Here is a 25,488-nt window from a genome sequence, read left to right as displayed (position 1 = left end):
AAGAGCAGAACCTCTATCATTCTCCTGTCTTGCCACAGCCCTGTGAACCACTGCACATTGAAGCGTTATGATTGGTCTAGTTATGTAAGGGATCAAGGGGATTGGATGCGTGTTTTAAAGAAACGCCCCTCAAGATTTGAGTGGAGCTGAATGGAAGCGAGAATGTTCTCCGCTGAGTTTATTAAACTGTAAAAAGAGTAGCACTGTTTTATGTACTATGTTGTCAACAAAATTAGGTGAATTTTTCTCCAGTCCGTATTGCAAAATGCAGCCTTTTGACAGCATGTTCTAAAGTCATTGTCGGCAACAACACAACTGTGTTGTTGTTATTCCCCTCACTGATTTTATTATTCCACTTATTCCCAATTTTGCCAGTGTAATCACATATTTGAAATCTGATATGCCTACTTGTGTCTATGAAAATGCATTATGAGGAGATGTATTTTTTTGCATTCGTTCATAGACTGTTTTAAATTAAGTCCGAAAAATAAGCATTGGCTAATACATTCTTCCGGAATCAAATATAATTTTTTTGGCACATTTAATTAATAGTGCACATTCTAGGCAACTCATAAATGCATCATGTGTTGTCTGTGTAGAGTAAGACGAGGTCAATGATCTTCAACTAGAAGGCATTAACCACCTGAATATTTATATTAATTTGATTTTTCTAGAAGGTTGGGTGATTTTTAGAAATTATTTATTAGAATAAGAATATTTTCAAACACCCGGACATTGGGAAACATAGCTCAGGGGTGGCCAACCCTCCTGGAGAGAAACCAGGATTTTCTTCCAGCCCTATTTTTAAGAGTTCACCCAAATTACAAAATACTAAATGTTTTGTGTCCTTACCTTGAAATCAGTCTATGGACAAGGAGACTATGATTGGGTTACCAACTGGTGTAAAACATGAATATGTCCTGTGCAGAGTCTTGGTATAGTGGTGACACTCCCTGGAACATAAACCCATACAACTTTCCACCTGAGAACAAGGATCAATCCTGGCTTCCAACTTTCCACCTGACAACAGGGGTCAATCCCGGCTTCCAACTTTCCACCTGACAACAGGGATCAATCCCTGCTTATGACTTTCCACCTGACAACAGGGGTCAATCCCGGCTTCCAACTTTCCACCTGACAACAGGGATCAATCCCTGCTTATGACTTTCCACCTGACAACAGGGATCAATCCCTGCTTCTGACTTTCCACCTGACAACAGGGATCAATCCCTGCTTCCAATTTTCCACCCGAGAACAGGGATCAATCCCTGCTTATGACTTTCCACCTGACAACAGGGATCAATCCCTGCTTCTGACTTTCCACCTGACAACAGGGATCAATCCCTGCTTCCAATTTTCCACCCGAGAACAGGGATCAATCCCTGCTTATGACTTTCCACCTGAGAACTGGGACCAATCCCTGCTTCCTACCTTCCAACTGTTTCTAGCATTAGCCTGTCTCCCTACAGTATCTAATTACTGTCTGAATAAAGTGTCAAACTGCCTAAAAAAATATGTAGAAAAAATATTAGCTTACTTAAAATGTCATCCCCCACAAATCCCAAAGTATCAAAGTCATCCAATTTTGAGTGTTCATTTAATGTTCAAAGCATACTGAATACACCTGACCTGTGGATTTTAATTAAAACAAATTCCACGCAGGTTATATGCCTAAGCCATGTCAAAATATGTAGAATTGCAGGAAATGTGTTTTAAAACAGTACAGTTTTTCCTCCCTCTAGGGGTTGTGCTGGGGGGGAAATGGAATTCACATAGCAAATCAAACTCCAAGCTTTCTTCAAAAGCTGGCAGCCCTGTTAGAGACTTCAGGACACTGTCTGCATGATAGATTGCTGACAGATTTCCCAGTGTACACCACTTCAAAGAGTATAAAATGAAGCAAGAATTTCAATGTAAACAACCCTGAGCTGCTCTTTTGCTCTGCCATTCCTTCAGATGCAGTAGGCTACAGTACCAGTCACCTGGCAGTTAATATGTGGCACAAAAGCACACACAAAAACCGTTGTCCATAAAAAAAGCTCTCTAAATAAAATGTTGTGTTCCTCTTTCCTATAAACATGTATGTCTAAAACAGTTTCCTGTTGAAGATTAATGTTCAAACTCATGTTTAATGCGTTTAAGCAGAACATGGTTTCCCGTTTTCAAAGGAAAATCTTGTAAATCTTATTTATCCGTATGACAAGCTGAAATGACAAACATTGAGAAAAATCAATCTAGGACTGACAAATTAGATTAAACCTTACAGCACCTAGGATGAGGTTACAGTGCACTGCGTCCTAGGCTTACAGTTATTAAGCCATTCCCAAAAAATGGCACAAGATACACGTGTGTAACAAGAACACAATAACATAAATAAATTGTTGTTTCAAAAATAATTTCTATGTAGTTCTCTTCGAGATTATAACATCAGTGGTAAATGAATAACCCAAGACTTCCTACAATTCTCCACACACCAAAACAACCAGCTCATAAGAGTAGTCATTACAGTATATACATCCAATATACCCTGCAGTGCCTATATGTCTGCTTTAGATAATGATCAAACATGGAACAAACTGTTGTAACAGAAATCAATGCTGCTCAGATTCCTAACCATGGAAACACCTCATTTAATCGACAGAATTGTTTTTAATGAAAACAACAATCTCGGCTGTAGAAAACACTCCACGTCTTAGGGAGGCAGAGAGAGGGAACTCACTCCTCTCTGGCTTCGCCACTGATTTGATTGTTGTACACACACAAAAGGTAAGACGGCTGCAGCAATGGGGATGATTGAATTATTCAGTTTGGCAGAGATTTCGCAGCCATTGTGTGGAGTGCCTTGAGTGGAGAGAGAGAGAGAGAGAGAGACAAAGAGACAGAGACAGAGAAAGAGACAGAGACAGAGAGAAAGAGACAGAGACAGAGAGAAAGAGAAAGAGACAGAGAGACAGAGAGACAGAGAGAGCGTCCTCTTGTTTCCTGCTCCATTAGACAGCCACATGCATAAATAGCCCACTACAGACCGTCATTAGTGATGCAGTTTTATAGCCTGAGCACATCATTCTCAAGATCACAGTTACCACTCTGCTAATTTTCTCTATGCTCCTGACACCCCTAGAACAATGAAAGCTTTATGAGCAGAACAAAAAAAAACAGAAAGAGATTTACATTCACTACATCCAACTAACTATGTGTTGATGAAAAGCTGAGAAAAATGAGAAATTCAAGAAAACAAAGATAATTATCTACAAGTGTAATTGGGTTGAAAACTCTTTAAAATCAAAGAAAACTTGAAGCTGAGCCCGGGCTGGTCTGCAAACTATCCCTAGCCAGATGGACCGCTGACAGACAACATGATCTCATAGAAGATTATATGGGTCAATGTTAGTGTAAATAAATATTGGTTTTGACTATTTATAGCAGCATCTCACTAATGTAATACTGATTTATGTGACTGATAATCAAATCAAATCAAAACTTCACACACGTCAAATACAACAGGTGCAATTAAAAAACAACAATGCAACTTAAAATATACATTTTTTTTACTAAATAAACTAAAGTTAAAAAAAGTTACACAATAAAATAACAGTAACGAGGCTATATACAGGGGGTACCGGTACTGAGTCGATGTGTGGTGGTACAGGACATTTGATGAATTGTTCAGCAGTCTTATGGCTTGGGGGTAGAAGCTGATAAGGAGCCTTTTGGTCCTAGACTTGGTGCTCCAGTACCGCTTGCCGTGCAGTAGCATATGATTTGGGTGGCTGCAGTCTTTGACAATGTTTTCGGTCTTCCTCTGACACCGCCTAGTATATAGGTCCTGGATGGCAGGAAGCTTGGCCACAGTGATGTACTGGGCCATACACATTACCCTCTGTATTGCCTTACGGTCAGAGGCCGAGTAGTTGCCATACCAGGCGGTGCTCAGGATGCTCTCAATGGTGAAGCTATATAACTTTTAGAGGATCTGGGGACCCATGCCAAATATTTTCAGTCTCCTGAGGGGAAGTCCAGGATCCAGTTGCAGAGGGAGGTGTTGAATGCTGAGCTGTAATCAATGAACAGTCAATGAACAGCATTGTCACATAGGTGATCATTTTTTCCAGGTGGGAAAGGACAGTGGAGTGCAATAGAGATTGCGTCATCTGTGGATCTGTTGGGGCGGTATGGGAATTGGATTGGGTCTAGTGTGTCTGGGATGATGTTGTTGATGTGAGCCATGACTAGCCTTTCAAAGCACTTCATGGCTACAGACGGTAGTGATTTAGGCAGGTTACCTTGGTGTTCTTGGGCACAGGGACTATGGTGGTCTGCTTGAAACATGTAGGTATTACATACTTGGTCAGGGAGAGGTTGAAAATGTCAAATGTGTCACTTGCCAGTTGGTTCGTGCATGCTCTGAGTACATGTCCTGGTAGTTTGTGAATGTTGACCTGTTTAAAGGTCTTACTCACATTGGCAACGGAGAGTGTGATCACACAGTCGTCCAGAGCATCTGGGGCAGCAGGTAGCCTAGCGGTTAGAGTGTTGGACTTGTAACTGAAAGGTTGACAGGTCAAATCCCTGAGCTGACAAGGTAAAAAAAAACTGTTGTTCTGCCCCTGAACAAGGCTGTGCCTAGGCTGTCATTGAAAATAAGAATATGTTCTTAACTGACTTGCCTAGTTAAATGAAAAAAATTATCCATGCTTCAGTGTTGCTTGCCTAGAAGCATGCATAAGTAGCATTTAGCCCGTCTGGAAGGCTTGCGTCATTCGGCAGTCGAGAGCTGGGTTTCCCTTTGTAGTCCGTAATAGTTTGCAAGCCCTGCCACAACATCCAACGAGTGTCACAGCCAGTGTAGTAGGATTCAATCTTAGATCCCTTTCTGACACTTTGCCTGTTTGATGGTTCGTCTGAGGGCTTATTTTAAGCATCCAGATTAGTGTCCCGCTCCTTGAAAGTGGCAGGTCTAGCCTTTAGCTCGGTGCAGATATTGCCTGTAATCCATGGCTTCTGGTTGGGATATGTACGTACGGTCACAGTGGGGACGATGTCGTCAATGCACTTACTGATGAAGCCGGTGAATGAGGTAGTATACTCCTCAATGCCATCGGATGAATTCCAGAACCTATTCCAGTCTGTGCTAGCAAAACAGTCCTATGGCTTAGCATCTGCATCACCTGACCATTTCCGTATTGAGCGAGTGATACTTCCTGCTTTAGTTTTTGCTTAGGGCGGCAGGTAGCCTAGTGGTTAGAGCATTGGGCTAGTAACCAAAAGGTTGCTGGATAAAATCCCAGACCTGACAAGGTAAAAATCTGTCATTCTGCTCCTGAACAAGGCAGTTAACCCCCTGTTCCCTAGTAGGCCGTCATTGTAAATAACAATGTGTTCTTAACTGACTTGCCAACTAGGTTAAATTAAAAAAGTAATCAGGGGGAAAGAATTATGGTCAGAGCACGGGACATTACAAGGGTGCTTCCTACCGTTCTACGACAGATGCCCGGAGCTGACGCTGTCGTAGTGCATATGGGGTCAAATGACGTTCGTAACAGCTAAAAATTAATTTTAAAGAACTGAAAAGTTCCAAAAAGCGGCCAATTATTTCAGGTCGTTGGGCCGTGGGTGTAAAAGATTCAGTAGGCTACTGGCATTACACACCTTGTTAAAAGATTACTGTAGCTCCAGGGAATAACTTTTATAGATAGCTTTACAAATGTTTACTTGCAGAGGACTACAGGGGTGAAGTAGTTACTCTTAGCAAACAAGTAGCAAAGTTACACAAGCTACTGGGGACCTACTTTGGAGAATCCACACCCATCTACTTTTTCTTTCTCACTACCCCAGTGGTGGATCTGGTGGAAGTGTCACCGCTGTGTTGGGTCTCCACAGCCAACTGGCTGGCACTCTGCAGGGTTCTCTCCCTGAAGGGTTCTCCCCCTTCCCTGGAGAATGGAGTTAGTAGGATGTTCCTGGATTACTTGGGGGATGTTCCTGTTCTTAATCCTACCAACCAGCCAAGTCAAAAACTTCCACGGCGAGTAGACTCTGGCAATGGGGGCATCCTGTCTCGGAGCTCTACGGACAATTCCTCCGACCTCATGGCTTGGTTTTTGCTCTAACATGCACTGTCAACTGTGGAACCTTATACAGACAGGTGTGTGCCTTTCCAAATCATGTACAATCAATTGAATTTACCACAGGTGGACTGCAATGAAATTATAGAAACATCAAGGATGTTCAATGAAATCAGGATGCACCTGAGCTCAATTTTGAGTCTTATAGCAAAGGGTCTGAATATTTATGTAAATAAGGTATTTCTGTTTTTTATTTGTAATACATTTGCAAACATTTCTAAAAAAGCTGTTTTTGCTTTGTCATAATGGGGTATTGTGTGTAGAGAAAAAATAATATAAAAAAAAACAATTTAATCGTTTTTAGAATAAGGCTGTAATGTAACAATGTGGAAAAATGAAGGGGTCTGAATACCTTCCCGAATGCACTGTATATATATTTGTTTGATATACCTTAAGGGGTCCTACAATTCTAAATCAAATATCTAAATAATCCATGGTATGACCATCTTAAAACAATTCCATATGTTAGCGTAATAGAAACCCTTTTAACCTCTGTCAAAAAAAGAAGACAAAACTGAACAAAAAGTTTGTCACCCAAAAAATATGTAACATCTGTACACTTGCATAATTAAGCTTTGGCACAATTCAATAAAATCTCTTGAAAAACATTTCATTATTAAATACTAATGCCACGAAACATAAGAAAGCTGAGGAATTACCATGCAATGTTGGTTGGTTCCCAATAAATGAACACTACCATTCAAAAGTTTGGGCTCATTTAGAAATGTCCTTGTTTTTGAAAGAAAAGCCAAAACAATTGTCCATTAAAATAACTTCAAATTGGTCAAAAATACATTGTAGACATTGTTAATGTTGTAAATGGCTATTGTAGCTGGAAACAGCTGATTTTTAATGGAATATCTACACAGGCGTACAGAGGCCCATTACCAGCAACAATCACTCCTGTGTTCCAATGGCACATTGTGTTAGCTAATCCAAGATTATCATTTTAAAAGACTAATTGGTCATTAGAAACCCTTTTTCAATTATGTTAGCACAGCTGAAAACTGTTGTACTGATTAAATAAGCAATAAAACTGTCCTTCTTAAGTCTAGGTGAGTATCTGGAGCATCAACATTTGTGGGTTCATTTACAGGCTCAAAATGGGCAGAAACAAAGACTTTCTTCTGAAACTCGTCAAATCTTGTTCTGAGAAATGAAGGCTATTCCATGTGAGAAATTGCCAAGAAAGTGAAGATCTCGTCCCATGCTGTGTACTACAGTACTCCCTTCACAGAACAGCGCAAACTTTCTCTAACCAGAATAGTGGGAGGCCCCGGTGCACAACTGAGCAAGAGGACAAGTACATTAGAGTGTCTAGTTTGAGAAACAGATGCCTCACAAGTCCTAAACTGGTAGCTTCATTAAATAGTACCCGCAAAACACCAGTCTCAACGTCAACAGTGAAGAGACGACTCCGGGATGCTTGCCTTCTAGGCAGAGTGTCTGTGTTCATTTGCCCATCTTAATCTTTTATTTTTATTGGCCAGTCTGAGATATGGCTTTTTCTTTGCAACTCTGCCTAGAAGGCCAGCATCCCGGACTGGCATCTTCACTGTTGATGTTGAGACTGGTGTTTTGCGGGTACTATTTAATGAAGCTGCCAGTTTAGGACTTGTGAGGCGTCTGTTTCTCAAACTAGACACTCTAATGTACTTGTCGTCTTGCTCAGTTGTGCACCGAGGCCTTCCATTCCTCTTTCTATTCTGGTTAGAACCAGTGGTGCTGTTCTGTGAAGGGAGTACTACAGAGCGTTATACGAGATCTTCAGTTCCTTGGCAATTTCTCACATGGAATAGCCTTCATTTCTCAGAACAAGAATAGACTGACAAGTTTCAGAAGAAAGTCTTCGTTTCTGCCCAGTTTGAGCCTGTAATTGAACCCACAAATGCTGATACTCCAGATACTCACCTAGTCTAAAGAAGGACAGTTTTATTGCTTATTTAATCAGTACAACTGTTTTCAGCTGTGCTAACATAATTGCAAAGGGTTTTCTAATAATCAATTAGCCTTTAAAATTATAAACTTTGATTAGCTAACACAACGTGCCATTGGAACACAGGAGTGATGGTTGCTGATAATGGGCCTCTGTACGCCTATGTAGATAATCCATTAAATATCAGCCATTTCCAGCTACAATAGTCGTTTACAACATTAACAATGTCTACACTGTATTTCTGATCTATTTATTTTATTTTAATGGGCAAAAAAATTGTTTTTCTTTCAAAAACAAGTACATTTCTAAGTGACCCCAAACTTTTGAACGGTAGTGTAGGTTTGCACCAGTTGTGTTAGTTCTCAGTGAGAAGCTAGCATTTAGCAAGTGATTTTCCAGGTTTACATTAAGCTATTTATAGTAGTTTGACATTTGCATACCCTCTCTCTGTGAGGATGTGCATAGTCTACTGTAGTGATCCTCTTTTCACCAAGGACGTACTCCCCTCAAGGGAATTGATTAGCTTCACAGTTTTTGAAATAAGAAGTAACTTTGATAAGCAATTAAATAGTTTCTTTTGCTTCTGTGTTTCATGTGTTTCTTTAGCCTTTCAAGTGCACTGTCAGATTTAAAACCTACAACGAGGCATAGTTTAGAGCTCTGGTTGGGTTCATAGTTTAGCTCTCTGGTTGGGTTCATAATTTAGAGCTCTGGTTGGGTTCATAGTTTATATCTCTGGTTGGGTTCATAGTTTAGAGCTCTGGTTGGGTTCATAGTTAAGAACTCTGGTTGGGTTCATAGTTTAGAGCTCTGGTTGGGTTCATAGTTTAGAGCTCTGGTTGGGTTCATAGTTTAGAGCTCTGGTTGAGTTCATAGTTTAGAGCTCTGGTTGGGTTCATAGTTAAGATCTCTGGTTGGGTTCATAGTTAAGATCTCTGGTTGGGTTCATAGTTTAGAGCTCTGGTTGGGTTCATAGTTTAGAGCTCTGGTTGGGTTCATAGTTAAGATCTCTGGTTGGGTTCATAGTTTAGAGCTCTGGTTGGGTTCATAGTTTAGATCTCTGGTTGGGTTCATAGTTTAGAGTTCAGGTTGTGTTCATGCCTTGCAATTGAATTGGATTCTAACAGTATTATGTTATGGCAAACTATAACAGACGACATGGGATTCCTTATATATACAGTATATATATATATGAATATTATTACATAGTTGTACTGTAGATGTGCACATCAAAAGTCGTATTTTTAGAAGATTTCCATCATAACTTCTATTTAAAACTGTTCCTAATGAAAGATGGATATCTAAACTGTTTCATCATTTCTTCCCTGTAGTCGAGTTAGGCAGTTACATGAAAAACAACAACGTTTCATATTTTTTGCAATTTTTTCCCTCAGGCTGAACTGATGAGCCAATTATTATTGTTTGTCCAACTAACCAATCCAGCAACGCAGCATTTGTGAAGGGCATGGCCCGACGTTGATCTAGACAGTACAATGTAGAATGACAATCTTACAAAAAAATTACAAATCATCGAATAGATGATTTCAAGGTTATTTTTAGTCTTAGTGGGCTTCTGTTATAGGTAGAGGAAATGCAGGGAAGATGGATAGACAGTATAATACAATGAAGAAAAAAAAGACAGACAGTATAATATAATGAAGGAAGGACAGACAGTATAATACAATGAAGAAAAAAAAGACAGACAGTATAATATAATGAAGGAAGGACAGACAACATAATATAATGAAGGAACGACAGACAGTATAATATAATGAAGGAAGGACAGACAGTATAATACAATGAAGAAAAAAAAGACAGACAGTATAATATAATGAAGGAAGGACAGACAACATAATATAATGAAGGAAGGACAGACAACATAATATAATGAAGGAAGGACAGACAGTATAATATAATGAAGGAAGGACAGACAGTATAATATAATGAAGGACAGACAGTATAATATAATGAAGGAAGGACAGACAGTATAATATAATGAAGGAAGGACAGACAGTATAATATAATGAAGGAAGGACAGACAGTATAATATAATGAAGGAAGGACAGACAGTATAATATAATGAAGGACAGACAGTATAATATAATGAAGGAACGACAGACAGTATAATATAATGAAGGAAGGACAGACAGTATAATATAATGAAGGAAGGACAGACAGTATAATACAATGAAGAAAAAAAAGACAGACAGTATAATATAATGAAGGAAGGACAGACAACATAATATAATGAAGGAAGGACAGACAACATAACATAATGAAGGAACGACAGACAGTATAATATAATGAAGGAAGGACAGACAGTATAATATAATGAAGGAACGACAGACAGTATAATATAATGAAGGAAGGACAGACAGTATAATATAATGAAGGAAGGACAGACAGTATAATATAATGAAGAAACGACAGACAATATAATATAATGAAGGAAGGACAGACAGTATAATATAATGAAGGAAGGACAGACAACATAATATAATGAAGGACAGACAGTATAATATAATGAAGGAAGGACAGACAGTATAATATAATGAAGAAACGACAGACAGTATAATATAATGAAGGAAGGACAGACAGTATAATATAATGAAGGAAGGACAGACAACATAATATAATGAAGGACAGACAGTATAATATAATGAAGGAAGGACAGACAGTATAATATAATGAAGGAACGACAGACAGTATAATATAATGAAGGAAGGACAGACAGTATAATATAATGAAGGAAGGACAGACAACATAATATAATGAAGGACAGACAGTATAATATAATGATTGAAGGACAGACAACATAATATAATGAAGGAAGGACAGACAGTATAATATAATGAAGGAACGACAGACAGTATAATATAATGAAGGAAGGACAGACAGTATAATATAATGAAGGACAGACAGTTTAATATAATGAAGGAAGGACAGACAACATAATATAATGAAGGAAGGACAGACAGTATAATATAATGAAGGAAGGACAGACAGTATAATATAATGAAGGAAGGACAGACAGTATAATATAATGAAGGAACGACAGACAGTATAATATAATGAAGGAAGGACAGACAACATAATATAATGAAGGAAGGACAGACAACATAATATAATGAAGGAACGACAGACAGTATAATATAATGAAGGAACGACAGACAGTATAATATAATGAAGGAACGACAGACAGTATAATATAATTAAGGAACGACAGACAGTATAATATAATGAAGGAAGGACAGACAGTATAATATAATGAAGGAAGGACAGACAGTATAATATAATGAAGGAAGGACAGACAGTATAATATAATGAAGGAACGACAGACAGTATAATATAATGAAGGAAGGACAGACAACATAATATAATGAAGGAAGGACAGACAACATAATATAATGAAGGAACGACAGACAGTATAATATAATGAAGGAACGACAGACAGTATAATATAATGAAGGAAGGACAGACAGTATAATATAATGAAGGGCAGACAGACAACATAATATAATGAAGGAAGGACAGACAACATAATATAATGAAGGAAGGACAGACAGTATAATATAATGAAGGGCAGACAGACAACATAATATAATGAAGGAAGGACAGACAACATAATATAATGAAGGAAGGACAGACATAATATAATGAAGGAAGGACAGACAACATAATATAATGAAGGAAGGACAGATAGTATAATATAATGAAGGACAGATTGTATAATATAATGAAGGAACGACAGACAGTATAATATAATGAAGGAAACAGACAACATAATATAATGAAGGAAGGACAGACAACATAATATAATGAAGGAAGGACAGACAGTATAATATAATGAAGGGCAGACAGACAACATAATATAATGAAGGAAGGACAGACAACATAATATAATGAAGGAAGGACAGACATAATATAATGAAGGAAGGACAGACAACATAATATAATGAAGGAAGGACAGATAGTATAATATAATGAAGGACAGATTGTATAATATAATGAAGGAACGACAGACAGTATAATATAATGAAGGAACGACAGACAGTATAATATAATGAAGGAAGGACAGACAGTATAATATAATGAAGGACAGACAGTATAATATAATGAAGGAAGGACAGACAGTTTAATATAATGAAGGAAGGACAGACAGTATAATATAATGAAGGACAGACAGTTTAATATAATGAAGGACAGACAGTTTAATATAATGCAATGAGAAGGTCCAATGTCCTGATTAATAAGAAGAGTCATGGGAAATGTGCAATACAATGCAAAAAGACTTTAATAAATTCCAGAAGCTCACACATACATAAACAAAACATTTATATACAGTTTATCTTCACATAATTGGCAAATCAAAGTTAATTACAGAGTATGTAAGGAGCATATTGTACTTCACATTGAATAAAAGTAAGGTTGGTATTTCATAGTCATCTGTCTCCCTTACAGAAGATAAAAAGCTGTCTTCTCTCATGTATGCGTTTTTTCTCTTTTCTCCCAAAGATCAGTTAAATCAAATGACAATTGCAGTGCTAAGATGCTCTGTATAGTTCACACTGCGGTTCTACTCAGTAGTAATACATTTGATACCGTAATTACATCCAGTACCTCCTCCAGAAACGATTTGGATCATTAGGAAGGTATCGTATATGTGCCACACATACTGTACATACAGCCTCGTCTACCAAAGCAGTCTCTTTATAAGACAACCCATTAAACATCATGACTATTAACAACAGTGATAACCCAACAAGCTGTTTATTAGTGTAGTATTGAAGATAGTAATTAAGATCAGGACATAACCACGATGAATGACTCCAAGTGTTTACACAATGCAGTAGAGGCATATATTTGTGTGGATATCAAACCAGAACCAAAAGGCGTATAATATTGAAAGTGCATTGTAAAGATTCTTCTGTCTTCACATTATTGATGTTAATAAATTTCAACCTGCTGAATGTTGCTTGTACTACCACTACTCATTGTAGGTGTTCAATGTTTATCTCTCTTAATTTCACTTGGATAAATAATGCATTGATATAAATAAGTGCACAAAATCAAGTTTGTCTTTTTTTTGTTGCTTTAAACCAACCAAGTGGTATCAACGAACTGCCTGAGTTTTACCACTTGGAACCATCATTTGAAATGCGTAATATTATATCTCACAGGTTAAATCGGCTCTGACTTGTGGGGATCTGTCTATGTGACTCTAGTACACTCAGGTTAAACCATGGTGCTCATATGTGAATCTGTCTATCTGACTCTGGTACACTCAGGTGAAACCATGGTGCTCATCTGTTTAGTCCTACATAGAACAGCTTTTGATTATGAACAGAGCCTTTTGGGTCCCTTGTGATTGTGGCTTAGCTCAAAGTATTAAACTCATCCTCTCTATTATGAGGTACAATTCCCTACTGTCCTACGGTGGCAATCAGTAGACACGGTCCTCCTGGTCCTGGTAAATCGCCACAATGTGGTGTTCCAGTCCAGTGGGCCATGCATATTAACACCAGCCACACTCTTCACTACTAACACTAACTGTGGCACTGTAAGTGTATGGGACAAACAGAGGCGATCATTGACATAAAGGTACATGGTGACATGGGCAAAACAGTCACATACGTAGACCCATTAGCAGTAGGCCCATTTGCAGTAGACCCATCAGCAGTAGACCCATCAGCAGTAGGCCCATTTGCAGTAGGCCCATCAGCAGTAGACCCATCAGCAATAGGCCCATCAGCAGTAGGCTCGTTTGCAGTAGGCCCATTAGCAGTAGGCCCATCAGCAGTAGAACCTATTTGCAGTAGGCCCATCAGCAGTAGGCCCATCAGCAGTAGACCCATTTGCAGTAGGCCCATTTGCAGTAGGTCTAGCTTGCGGCATTATACATTGCCAGTCAGTATATCCACGAGCAAGCCCAAAAATAGCAAATTCAATGGATTATAAAGCAAGGGGAAGGAAAAAAAACATAACAACAGACACCAGGAAGGTCAAATTTGAGTCAAACAAGGAAAAAAACGAAATAACAACAGACACCAGGTATGTAAACTTTAGTCAGACAAGGAAAAAACAACTTAACAACAGACACCAGGTATGTAAACTTTAGTCAAACAAGGAAAAAAACAAAATAACAACAGACACCAGGTATGCAAACTTTAGTCAAACAAGGAAAAAAACAAAATAACAACAGACACCAAGTATGTAAACAGAATCAATAAATATAAACATAGTCAACTCTGTGATAAATATACATAAATACATATAAACATATACTTAACAGAATAAAGTACAGAAGAGATATTCATTGTATTTGTACTGTATGTTTTTTATACATGGGGGTGGGTCATATCGTGAGTCATCGTCTAGGAGATAGATATAACAAGAGATACTGTAAATGGTGGCTTTCTATAAAGTATTTCAAACCTCCTACAGGATTCACAAGGAGAGTTTTGTCAAGTTTCAGGCAGGCAACAATGTGTCTTAATTTCTGTGAAAATGTATTAAAATTCTACTTTTTTTCGGCAAACAAAAAATAAAATAAACCAAATTAACATATTCCTTTTTTTTGTTGGTTGGTGTTTTGAGGCTGTAGAGACTGTATAGTATGAGATTCACCTCTTCATCTGTGCCTTCCTCCCTCTCTCTCTCCCTCTCTCTTTCTCTCTCTAGGTACTGGCAGCTAGAGATTGATTTTTATCCTGTGGCAGCGAGTTGTACCTGAGCCACAGAGTGTGTCATAGAGTGGTGGTTTCAGTACCGTCTCCTGTAATATAGAGAGACAGACAGATATAGAGAGATTGAAGTTACAATATAATCCAGCTCTTAGAAATCTAATCTGTAGTAGCTGTTAAACTCTAGTACACTCTAACAGTGAATACAAAAAAAATATCTAGATCATTTGTATTCAATAAGAGAGAGAAAAAAAAGCATTCTTCAAGGTACAGCTGACAATCAGGTATGATTTCCTTGGCAGATGAAGTCCTTGAAGAATACTACATGAGAGCATACGTTTGTGCATTTTACTGTGATTATCAGAGCATGCAATTCTCTCCAATAGATTTAGCTCCAAATGTGTAATTACATCCACCACCCTACTGCAACACTTCGTTTAACCCTGAAAACAGCATTTTGTCTCGTACTTTAGTCCTTACTCTGGCACCCTTCAGTAGGTCTTCTGATAGGTAAAGGTCTGACTTTCACTAGGTCTGCCCCAAAACTACAAAAGACACATCTGCCGATATCTGAATCATCATGTTGAATCTGACCTTGTGCTGCTGCTTACATTAGGCCTACCTACAGTATGCATATTGATTATAGAAGCAAACGCCTAAATCAGCTGCTAAGAGGTGATACAACAGACCTCCCCCGTCCCGTCCGTCCGCCCATCCCCCATCTACTGTCTACTGGCATCACAAGTCATTACAGCAGCTTGGTTAGAAGTTTGGGAAATTTTCCATCATTTTTACAACCCTATCCTTATTAAAAAAATGTTTTAACACAAGTTCCAAAAACACGTTTTCATGTGATTCTCTACATGTGACAACATGTACAGAAACATGTGTAAACATAAAACGACACATTCCAGAAAAACATGTAAAATCATGTGATTTTCGACATGTTCTATATTATGTGGTTTTTCTGTAAGGGCTAGCAATACCACTTAGCTAGAGTGACTGTTTTAGGTAATATATTGTAAATTACAACAACAACATAATCACATCTGCCATCCTTTCAAATGTTCATGTTCTGAGATCATGTCAAATGGTAATATCTATGTACAATATGTTAAGTATGAATATGTTAATGGCCCTGCTAGCTAAGAAAACACACAAACCACAGGAGGGTTTGGTCTGACATCAACAACTGACCTGGTATGCACTATGGCCCTGTGGAATATGGGACAAACAAAAGAGCATATTGGCCTCTTTGCTGTTGCATATTCATGCCCGTGTCTGAGATCACTCAGCCAGCCAGGGAGGTTGCTCACTTGATCTGCCACAACTAAAGCACAGATGGAGACAGAGGTTTCCCACACGTCACCGGGGGGATTGACCTCTAAAACTACCGGCTGAGAACAGGGAGATAGACAGAGATAAAAGAAAAGGAAGGAAGATATGAGGGAGGGATTTAAAAGAAAGAAGGGAAGCTAGGGAGAGAGGAAAAGAGGCTATGGTGCACTGAGCAGCATTGGCTCTCACCAAACAAAGCTCTTAGGATATTAAGATACCATATGGTGCCATAAATATGTAGTCTCTGAATTATTTTTGACAAGCTACCCTCTTTAGCGCCTACATCTGTAAGTCCTCTTAAACATTCATCTGACCTTCATCTGTAAGTCTCCTGTGTCTCCTATTAGGATTCAATGTGTGCTGTTATATCCTTTATCCTCTAGCTGCTTTAGGTAAAAGGTCAATGGAAGAGGCACGTAAAATCACTGTCTTTCACTTTCATGAACAAATAAAAACATCACAATCTGCTTTATCCTGTATTTTGGACTTTTTGTATTACAGGTTTATGCTCAGGGAGATTGAGTGGTGTCAACTTGCCATATGCTGCTTTTGTTAAGGCCAGGCTGACTTGAATGGATCACAACTGTGAATTCCACACTCGACAAAACATTTTCATTTCATGAGATAAATAAAAACATGAATGTAAATATTCTGGGGAGCATTAGAGAATTTATCTGAAATGTATCAATGTTAAAAAAGGAATCTATTGGAGCGAGAGTTTACAGACATGTCAAAACTAGGAAGTTGTAGCCAGTATTGTCAGTCATTGGCTGTCAGAGGTCCAATAATATTAAAGACCTAGTAACTGCCAATGATATTTAGGTATTGTTATGTTTGTTCCTTGTATATTGACAAACCGGGGCGTAGGTCTAACTACTTTTAATGAACATATACTTCAGCTAGAAAACTCCTTATTTAGCCATGCAAGGCATTCTTCAACCACCTGCCCCCCCCCCCCACATAGCCTGCTGGGTAACGTAGTCTAAATGTTATTAACACATAACAAACAGGTATACCTGATATAATCTTATTAATCCTAAAGGACATTGACTTCTTTCCTCTTTTATCTATTATCCTCTCCCGAAACCAAATTACAGAGATTTTTTTTAATCATATTGTATTATGAGTGATTAACCATTTTATTCATTTAATTAACCTTTTGAGCTCTAGATTCTCACCAGACCTTGATTTACTTCACGTATAGGCTTTGAATAAGCAACACTTAACTGTCACATCTAATGCCAACAGGGAGGCCCCTACTTTTCAAACGCTTCAGGTGACAGGAGATTAGAAATAGAGATAATAGATATACCATCATCCTGACATCTCTAAGGTGGTGCTGGTCTTTCAGTTTGAACAACGCTGTCCCATTTTACACCAGACAGAATCTGACCAAATATTATGACCAATAATTACCCCATAAGAAACAAAAAAAAGTGATTAGACTCAAAATGCCTGACCAATATTTCCCCATAAGAAACAGATAATGATTCAATTCAACTCGCAAAGCCTTTTTCAGATTAGCAAGCCCTAAAATACACGAGATGAAATATAATGATTGAACAGCTGATTCGACACATTACAAGGACGGAGGAGAATGGTGATTTAATCATGAATTCATTCAGATTAGCTTAAAGGAGAAGTATTTCTCAGTGACATGGAATATATGAAATACACCATTAATACTGCACCCCCCCTGTCCAACCTTACATTTTTTTCATCTGAATTTATCAAAATTTTTACCAAAACATTGGGTAAATATTTGTGCATATTTCAGGGGGTCTTTTAGTGCAGGGCATAACCAGTATGAGTGCAAAGCCATTCTGACAACTTGACAGGGAGCGTTACAAACAACAAGTGTTCCTGTGCTGGCTATGCAAATAGGCTTACGGATAATGTACCATGGGCAGTGTTGCTTTTAAATGGGTTTTAAATAAAAGATTGGTGAGGGAAATGAATATCTTCTCTGTGTGGGTGTCTCTTTAAATCACCATGTACACACCTCATCAGTGGATAGACAGTAATCTGTAAAAACTATGCTACAAGGGATTGAAAATGATAGACAGTAATCTGTAAGAACTATGCTACAACAGATTTCAAAAGGATGGAAAAGCTTCAAGAGGCCACAATGAGGGCAACAAGGCAACCCCCCCCCCAAAAAAAAGAATCTGTGCAATTCTGTGAAGACTGACAAGTACAAAATTCAAGAATGTTACACGGCATCAAATAAAATCCATAAAAGATGTATGATAAAACTGCACCAGAATGTGTTATTTTAGATGTGAACAAAAATTATGAAAATCAAAAGACAAAAAAACTAAAGATAAAATAAACTACAAAGTAATCCCCGCATTTATAATCAAATGTATCGTACTGTATGAATGAATCCCATGCTATGACCATTAATACCGTTTCTCTACCACACCATAACGACTACCAATGATGAACCCTAACCTATATTAATACTGTCTCTCTACCACACCATAACGACTACCAATGATGAACCCTAACCTATATTAATACTGTTTCTCTACCACACCATAACGACTACCAATGATGAACCCTAACCTATATTAATACTGTCTCTCTACCACACCATAACGACTACCAATGATGAACCCTAACCTATATTAATACTGTCTCTCTACCACACCATAACGACTACCAATGATGAACCCTAACCTATATTAAAACTGTCTCTCTACCACACCATAACGACTACCAATGATGAACCCTAACCTATATTAATACTGTCTCTCTACCACACCATAACGACTACCAATGATGAACCCTAACCTACATTACAACACCAACCACCTGCTTTAAAAAGATCTGGCAAGCTCAGTCATTAAAGATTCTAATGAATTGGTTAAATGGGACTCAGCAACCATCTTTTACTGACTCTATCTAGCTACCCCCTCCTCCTATTGGTCCTAAGCCCTCGTCTAGCTACCCCCTCCTCCTATTGGTCCTAAGCCCACGTCTAGCTACCCCCTCCTATTGGTCCTAAGCCCTCGTCTAGCTAACTTCTGTTTCTATTGGTCCCAAGACCCTTTCTAGCTATCTCCTCTTTCTATTGGTCCCAAGCCTCCATCTTTACCTTGATCTTATTTACCCAGCATACTGTCTCCACTCCATAGAGCTTCACCCCGCTCTGCTCCGCCTCACTCTGCTCTGCTCCGCCCCGCTCTGCTCTCCTCTGCCATATTGTCTGCCCTCAGCAAGGCCACCTCTCCTCACCTCCCTGGCCTTCATTTATTTATTAGGGCACTTCGCATTTGGCATATCTCTTAGGGAATCATAAGCCTCAGACCAGACACTAGCATTTGCTTTGCTCTACTCCTCACGCTGACAAAGCCTTCAGAGCCTCCATAGTCAAGACACCACTTAATATCTCCAGCACGCAACTGAAATCTGGGATTATTTAATGAGGTCTTATTATTCTGTAGTGGAAACTCTTGGGGGATACGTTTCCTACTATTTCAGGGGAAAGTGAACAGCTGATTGAAGCCAAATCAAACACTCTATGTTTGGTTTTCTCTGTCTGTCAGACATGCTAGTTTTTTTTCAGGTGTGTCAATCAAAAAAGCTTAGCGCTGCTTTAATCCGTTGGTCCTCAGCAAATACACCTGGGTAGAGTTCAATTAGTAGCATGGCCGACTTGATTCTCAAGCATGCTATTACTCTGCCACCAGCCTTCTCACTTAAGATTCTAATTTAAGACTAGTTCCCACCATTCCACTGCCACCATTATACTTTAAAGTGGAACATTAACACAAATAAGGTTAAAGGGTTTTATAGACATATAATACAAGATGGCAAAGGGACGTATAATCTGTCTTTCTGGGAAGTAAAGATAGATTTCATATGAATGAAGTTTCTTGGCCAAACTTCAGTTCTCTCCTTCCTCTCTGAGGTATTCTTCCTCAATATTCAATGCTGATGACATTAATGCACATGTGACTTTTTGTGTGGTTCAATCCCCTAGCTCCCTCCCGCTGCCACCCATCACCCTCCATCTTATCAACAAAGGGATAGTGGTACGGGGAGTGGGAACAATAGGTAGCTTTAGAAAATAAGTTATGAATTACCTGTCTGGTGTGGATTTGCCCAGGAGTCTTGAATCCCCCCTGACAGCTGCACTCTGAGACCGAGTACGGGTCTGAGCTGGTGGAGGAGCACTTGGAGTGCGAGTCACAGCCCACCACAAACGTGTTGTCTAGCGGGAGCTCCTGAATCACGTGGTGTTTATTGGGCGCCATCGGGGTCTCTGGTTTGATTTGGAAGGTTGGCTGGGGGGAAGCAGACTTGTAATGCTTGGCCAAGTCTGGGCTGTCAGGTTTGAAAGTGGTCGGCGTAGTGGCCCAGTTGTATTTCCCCATGGTCTGCTCATCTAGCTCCACAGGCAGGTCCAGGGTTCCATTAATGTGCTCCTGGCTGGGATCATCAGGCTTGGATTCTTCTATGCTGACAAAGTTCAAGAGGAGGCTCTTAGGAGATCTCTTCTTTTTCTTCTTTTTCTTTTTGATTTGACGGTTCTCCTGGTTGGGCGACACCCACTCGCCGCTCTGCTTGCCCTTCTGCACCACTTTGTGTCTGGGCGTCTGACGGCAGCGCACCAAGGCCGTCACGAAGATGACTAAGATGACTGTCATAGTCCCAGCTATAATAGCGATGACAACAATCACGTATCCGTTGGCTTGGGGTGTGACCTCACTGTCTCCCACGTTACGATCCAATGGAGTTTCCAAGCTCTTACGTAGCTGCTCTTGAATGAATGTAGCGTTGGATACAGTCTCGTTAATGAACAGGTGAATGAGGGCGATTGCGTGTAAGGACTCTGGCTGACCCAGGTCTTTGACTTTCACCACCAGCCTGTGTAAACCCTGATCGGCTGAGACTATCTTCTCCTGCAGAGTTATATTACCAGTTGTTTTGTCTATGGCAAACAGTCCTCTTGGTGATCCCCCAATGAAACTGTACTGCAGCTCAGCATTCATGCCAGTGTCATTGTCTATAGCGAACACTCTGGTGACCACAGACCCAGGGCTGGTGGTAGACTGGACCAGATCATAAGAGAAGTTGGACGAGGGAATAACAAAAATGGGTCGATTGTCATTGACATCCACAACATTTATGGTGACCTTGGCGAATGAAGTGCTGGGTGGTTGCCCTCCGTCTATAGCCTTCACCATAAAAGTGTATGAGCTTTGCTGCTCTCTATCAAACGTGATGTTGGGTTTGATCACACCGGTCTGGGGATCAATAATGAAATTGTCTTTCCCGTTCAGAATGGACAGTGTTATGACAGAGTTGTCACCTGCGTCAGAATCTGTGACGGTGATCAGACCCACAGTCCCGTACAGAGGCAGGTTCTCAGGCACGTAGAAGTTATACTCAGGATGGGTGAAAGCTGGGCTGTTGTCGTTGAGGTCCTGCACTATCAACCTCACTGTGACATTGCTCTGCAGGGAAGTAGACCCATTGTCCCTCGCCATGACAGTGAACGAATACTTCTCCTGCTTCTCTCTATCCAGGCGTTTGCCAACGGAGAGGATTCCTGACCGTCGATCTATGTTAAACCCATCAGGAGTGTCAGGGCCAAGAGAATAAATAATCTCCGCATTATGTCCGCTGTCTGCATCCATGGCACTGATCTTTATGAGCTGCGTGGATGGATCATTGTTTTCTGGTATGGACAGCTGAATCTCAGGCTGAGGGAAGATGGGAGCGTTGTCATTCTCATCCTTAATTTTAATTAAAACCATCGCTGAAGTGTTCAAAGGAGGCTTCCCCGAATCCGACGCCACTATCTTAATTGCATATTCCCTGGTTGTTTCGTAATCTAGGGGGGCCGCAGTCTCCAGCAGGAACTGGTCATTAAATACTGGCTTTAACCTGAAAGGAACATCGTGGTCAGTATAACAAGTCACTTTTCCATTCAGATCAGCGTCCTTGTCCGTCACTGTAATTAGGGCTATTTTTGTGTTGAGAGGAGCGTTCTCCGACAGTAGAACCGTTCCATTTACAAGGTTCATTATGTACCGAGTGTCTATGGACGGAACGTTGTCATTAATGTCCGTTACGTTGACGATAACAGCAGCTCTGGAGGGGGTGGAGCTACCGTCGCTGGCTAGGACGATGAGTTTGTGGACTGGGGTGGATTCCCGGTCTAAGGGCTGCTTGACAGTGATCAGCCCGGTGGTGCTGTCTATGGCAAAATGCCTCTTGGTGGATGAGGAGATCTGATTAGAGAAGGAGAAGTGGATCTGAGCGTTGGAGCCGAGGTCTGTGTCTGTGGCGTGGAGCTGGGTGACGGAGGTTCCTATGGGGGCGTTCTCGGGGATGGTCACCTCCACCTCACTGTCCTTGAAGACCGGTCGATTGTCATTGACGTCGGAGATGGTGACCTGGAGGATGGCCGTGCTGGACTTGGGTGGCGTTCCTCCATCCTCCACCTTGATCTTCATGACGAAGGTGTCCTTCTGCTCGCGGTCCAGGCTCTGCTGGACAATCAGCTGAGGCCATCTGTCTCCCTCTGGGGTCTCGATGATGTCCAGGCCAAACTCACTCACACTCTGTAGAGACAAGGAGATAACGAAGAACACAGATAATTAGTGAGTTTCAGTCATATGTTACTGGACTACATGAAACTACTGTGCTGCGCTGTACATCCTGGAGCATGTCACTAATTGCTTTGTTATTCATCAGTGTGGGGACGTATGCATTCATAGCCTGATTTCTGGGGATTTCACATGCACTTCACCTGAAACATTACTATCTTTTATGACATGTTATACAGTGCTATAGCCTACAAGTGGTCATGTAAACTGTCACTAGACTCACACAGCTGGTTTCATTGTCCAAAATTAACACAAATAAGCTATAGTTTGTTTTAGCTTCAACAGATGTTTGTTCTCATTGCAGCAAAACACCGTTGTGAAAGTTCTTTAATGTTCTCAAAATATTTGCTTTAAGACTAAATCCAGGTGAAAAGATCCACATATTACCGAAATACTGTTGGATGCTGAGAGCAAGGTAAACCGTTATTTCACTAACCAAAAAAGGTTAGCGCTTCTTTATGTTATAAACAAGAAACTAACATATGGAATCTGCAGGTATAGTATAATGTTTTAGCCCCCCTGCCTTCCACAGTGAAACTGCTTTGACACAAATTTGATTCAATTTTATCTTACTATCTTGCGTCTACTTTGGAATTGAGGAGACAGCTCACAAAATGTCAAGTTCATATGTGAGAGAGACAGTTGAAAGTGAAGCCACAGAGATAAGCTTTATGTATTAAAGGGACAGAGAGACTCCACATTAAACAGACTTTCACCCAAGGGGTGCTAAACCAGTAGGCCACAGTAAAGCCTGATGAAAATGAAAACAAATGCATGTAATCCCCATGAGAAACTGACTCTGACTGTTCAAAGTAATTGCCTTCCCCCCCAAAAATATATCACTATTATTTATGATTACAGATCAGCTATGTGGTAAAGATGGGTCCTGGCATATTTGCAATCGTTTTGATTTAGAGAGGGAGAGGGAGGTGGAGGGAGAGGGAGAGGGAGAGGGAGAGGGAGAGGGAGAGGGAGAGAGAGAAATCCTAGAACCTAAATGAGACATGCATTTTAAGAAACAAAGAGGGTCTTTGAAGGTCTTTCAGTCAGAAGCAGTTTCATGCTAAAACAAGAAAAAACATTGTCTTTAAAGAGATAAGCTTCATGCTGTACATAATGTTGTAAGAGATTACTCTGTCTAGGCACAGCTATGAAACGAGATGAAGATACATACATTCTGACTGTGAAAGGTACAATTTAGACCAAATGTGTTCATTTGACAACACAGTAGGTTTAGAACCAGAATCCTTCCTGTACCAACATAGCAAGGACCATGGCAGAGGGCAAAAGGCCAATACTATGTCCTGGTAGCTGCAGCATAGACATGTTGTACAGGGTTGTTGTTGGTGATGAGGGTTCACTTGCTGTGAATGTTGTCACCAGTCTGAACCACTGCCAAGTGACAGAAGTCCTTCCAGAAACCAAAGCAGCACTAACTGAATGAGGATTGTCAATTTATCGAGACTTGACATACATCTATTCTTTCTACAGTCTGAGTTCCGTAGAAGATGAGTTCTAGTAGAAGATGAGTTCCGTAGAAGATGAGTTCTAGTAGAAGGTGAGTACTAGAAAAAGATGAGTTCTAGTAGAAGATGAGTTCTAGAAGATGAGTACTAGTAGAAGAGGAGTTCTAGTAGAAGATGAGTTCCCTAGAAGATGAGTACCGTAGAAGATGAGATCTAGTATAAGATGAGTTCTAGTAGAAGATGAGTTTTAGTAGAAGATGGGTTCTAGTAGAAGATGAGTTCCAGTAGAAGATGAGTTCTAGTAGAAGATGAGTTCCAGTAGAAGATGAGTTCTAGTAGAAGATGAGTTCCGTAGAAGACGAGTTCTAGTAGAAGATGAGTTTGAGAAGAAGATGAGTTCTAATAGAAGATGAGTTCTAGTGGAAGATGAGTTCTAGTAGAAGATTAGTTCTGTAGAAGATGAGTTATAGTAGAAGATGAGTTCTAGTAGAAGATGCGTTCTAGTAGAAATGAGTTCTGTAGAAAATGAGTTCCAGTAGAAGATTAGTTCTGTAGAAGATGACTTCTAGCAGAAGATCAGTTCTGTAGAAGATGAGTTCAAATAATAGATGAGTTCTATTAGAAGATGAGTTCTGCAGAAGATGAGTTCCACGAGAAGATGAGTTCTGCAGAAGATGAGTTCCACGAGAAGATGAGTTCTGTTGAAGATGAGTTCTAGTAGAATATGAGTTCTGTAGAAAATGAGTTCTAGTAGAAGATGAGTTCTAGTAGAAGATGAGTTCTTGTAGAAGATGAGTTCTGTAGAAAATTATTTATTTTGAAGATGAGTTCTAGAAGAAGATGAGTTCTAGTAGAAGATGACTTCTAGCAGAAGATCAGTTCTGTAGAAGATGAGTTCTAATAATAGATGAGTTCTAGTAGAAGATGAGTTCTGTAGATGATTAGTTATAGTATAAGATGAGTTCTAATAGAAGATGAGTTCTAGTATAAGATGAGTTCTAGTATAAGATGAGTTCTAATAGAAGATCAGTTCCAGTAGAAGATGAGTTCTAATAGAATATGAGTTCTAGTAAAAGATGAGTTCAAGTATAAGATGAGTTCTAATAGAAGATCAGTTCCAGCATAAGATGATTTCATAGAAGATGAGTTCTAGTAGAAGATGAGTTCTAGTAAAAGATGAGTTCTAGTAGAATATGAGTTCTGTAGAAGATGAGTTCTAGTAGAAGATGAGTTCTAGTAGAAGATGAGCTCTAGTAGAAGATGAGTTCTAGTAGAAGATGAGTTCTGTAGAACATGAGTTCTAGTAGAAGATGAGTT

At 39.6% G+C, this 25,488-nt stretch overlaps 1 protein-coding gene across 2 annotated transcripts in view; it reads right to left on the bottom strand.

Annotated features, from left to right (window-relative positions):
- LOC115205748 (protocadherin-11 X-linked) overlaps positions 1-25,488 on the bottom strand; it is a 332,013-nt gene that overhangs the window by 253,013 nt on the left and 53,512 nt on the right. The window contains exons 3-4 of one of the 2 annotated variants that reach the window (XM_029772034.1): positions 20,174-22,660; positions 12,338-14,836 (exon numbers count right to left, since the gene is read on the bottom strand). In XM_029772034.1, coding sequence (XP_029627894.1) covers positions 14,753-14,836; positions 20,174-22,660 — 2,571 coding nt within the window. In that variant the 3' untranslated portion in view covers positions 12,338-14,752. Of the gene's footprint in view, positions 1-12,337; positions 14,837-20,173; positions 22,661-25,488 lie in introns of those variants that run through there. The other variant, XM_029772033.1, reaches the window with a different exon arrangement.

This window comes from Salmo trutta, chromosome 13 (assembly GCF_901001165.1).
Source record: "Salmo trutta chromosome 13, fSalTru1.1, whole genome shotgun sequence".
NCBI classification, from domain to species: domain Eukaryota; kingdom Metazoa; phylum Chordata; class Actinopteri; order Salmoniformes; family Salmonidae; genus Salmo; species Salmo trutta.
Note: the sequence above shows the minus strand (reverse complement) of the source record. Positions and strands in the feature narration are given on the sequence as shown.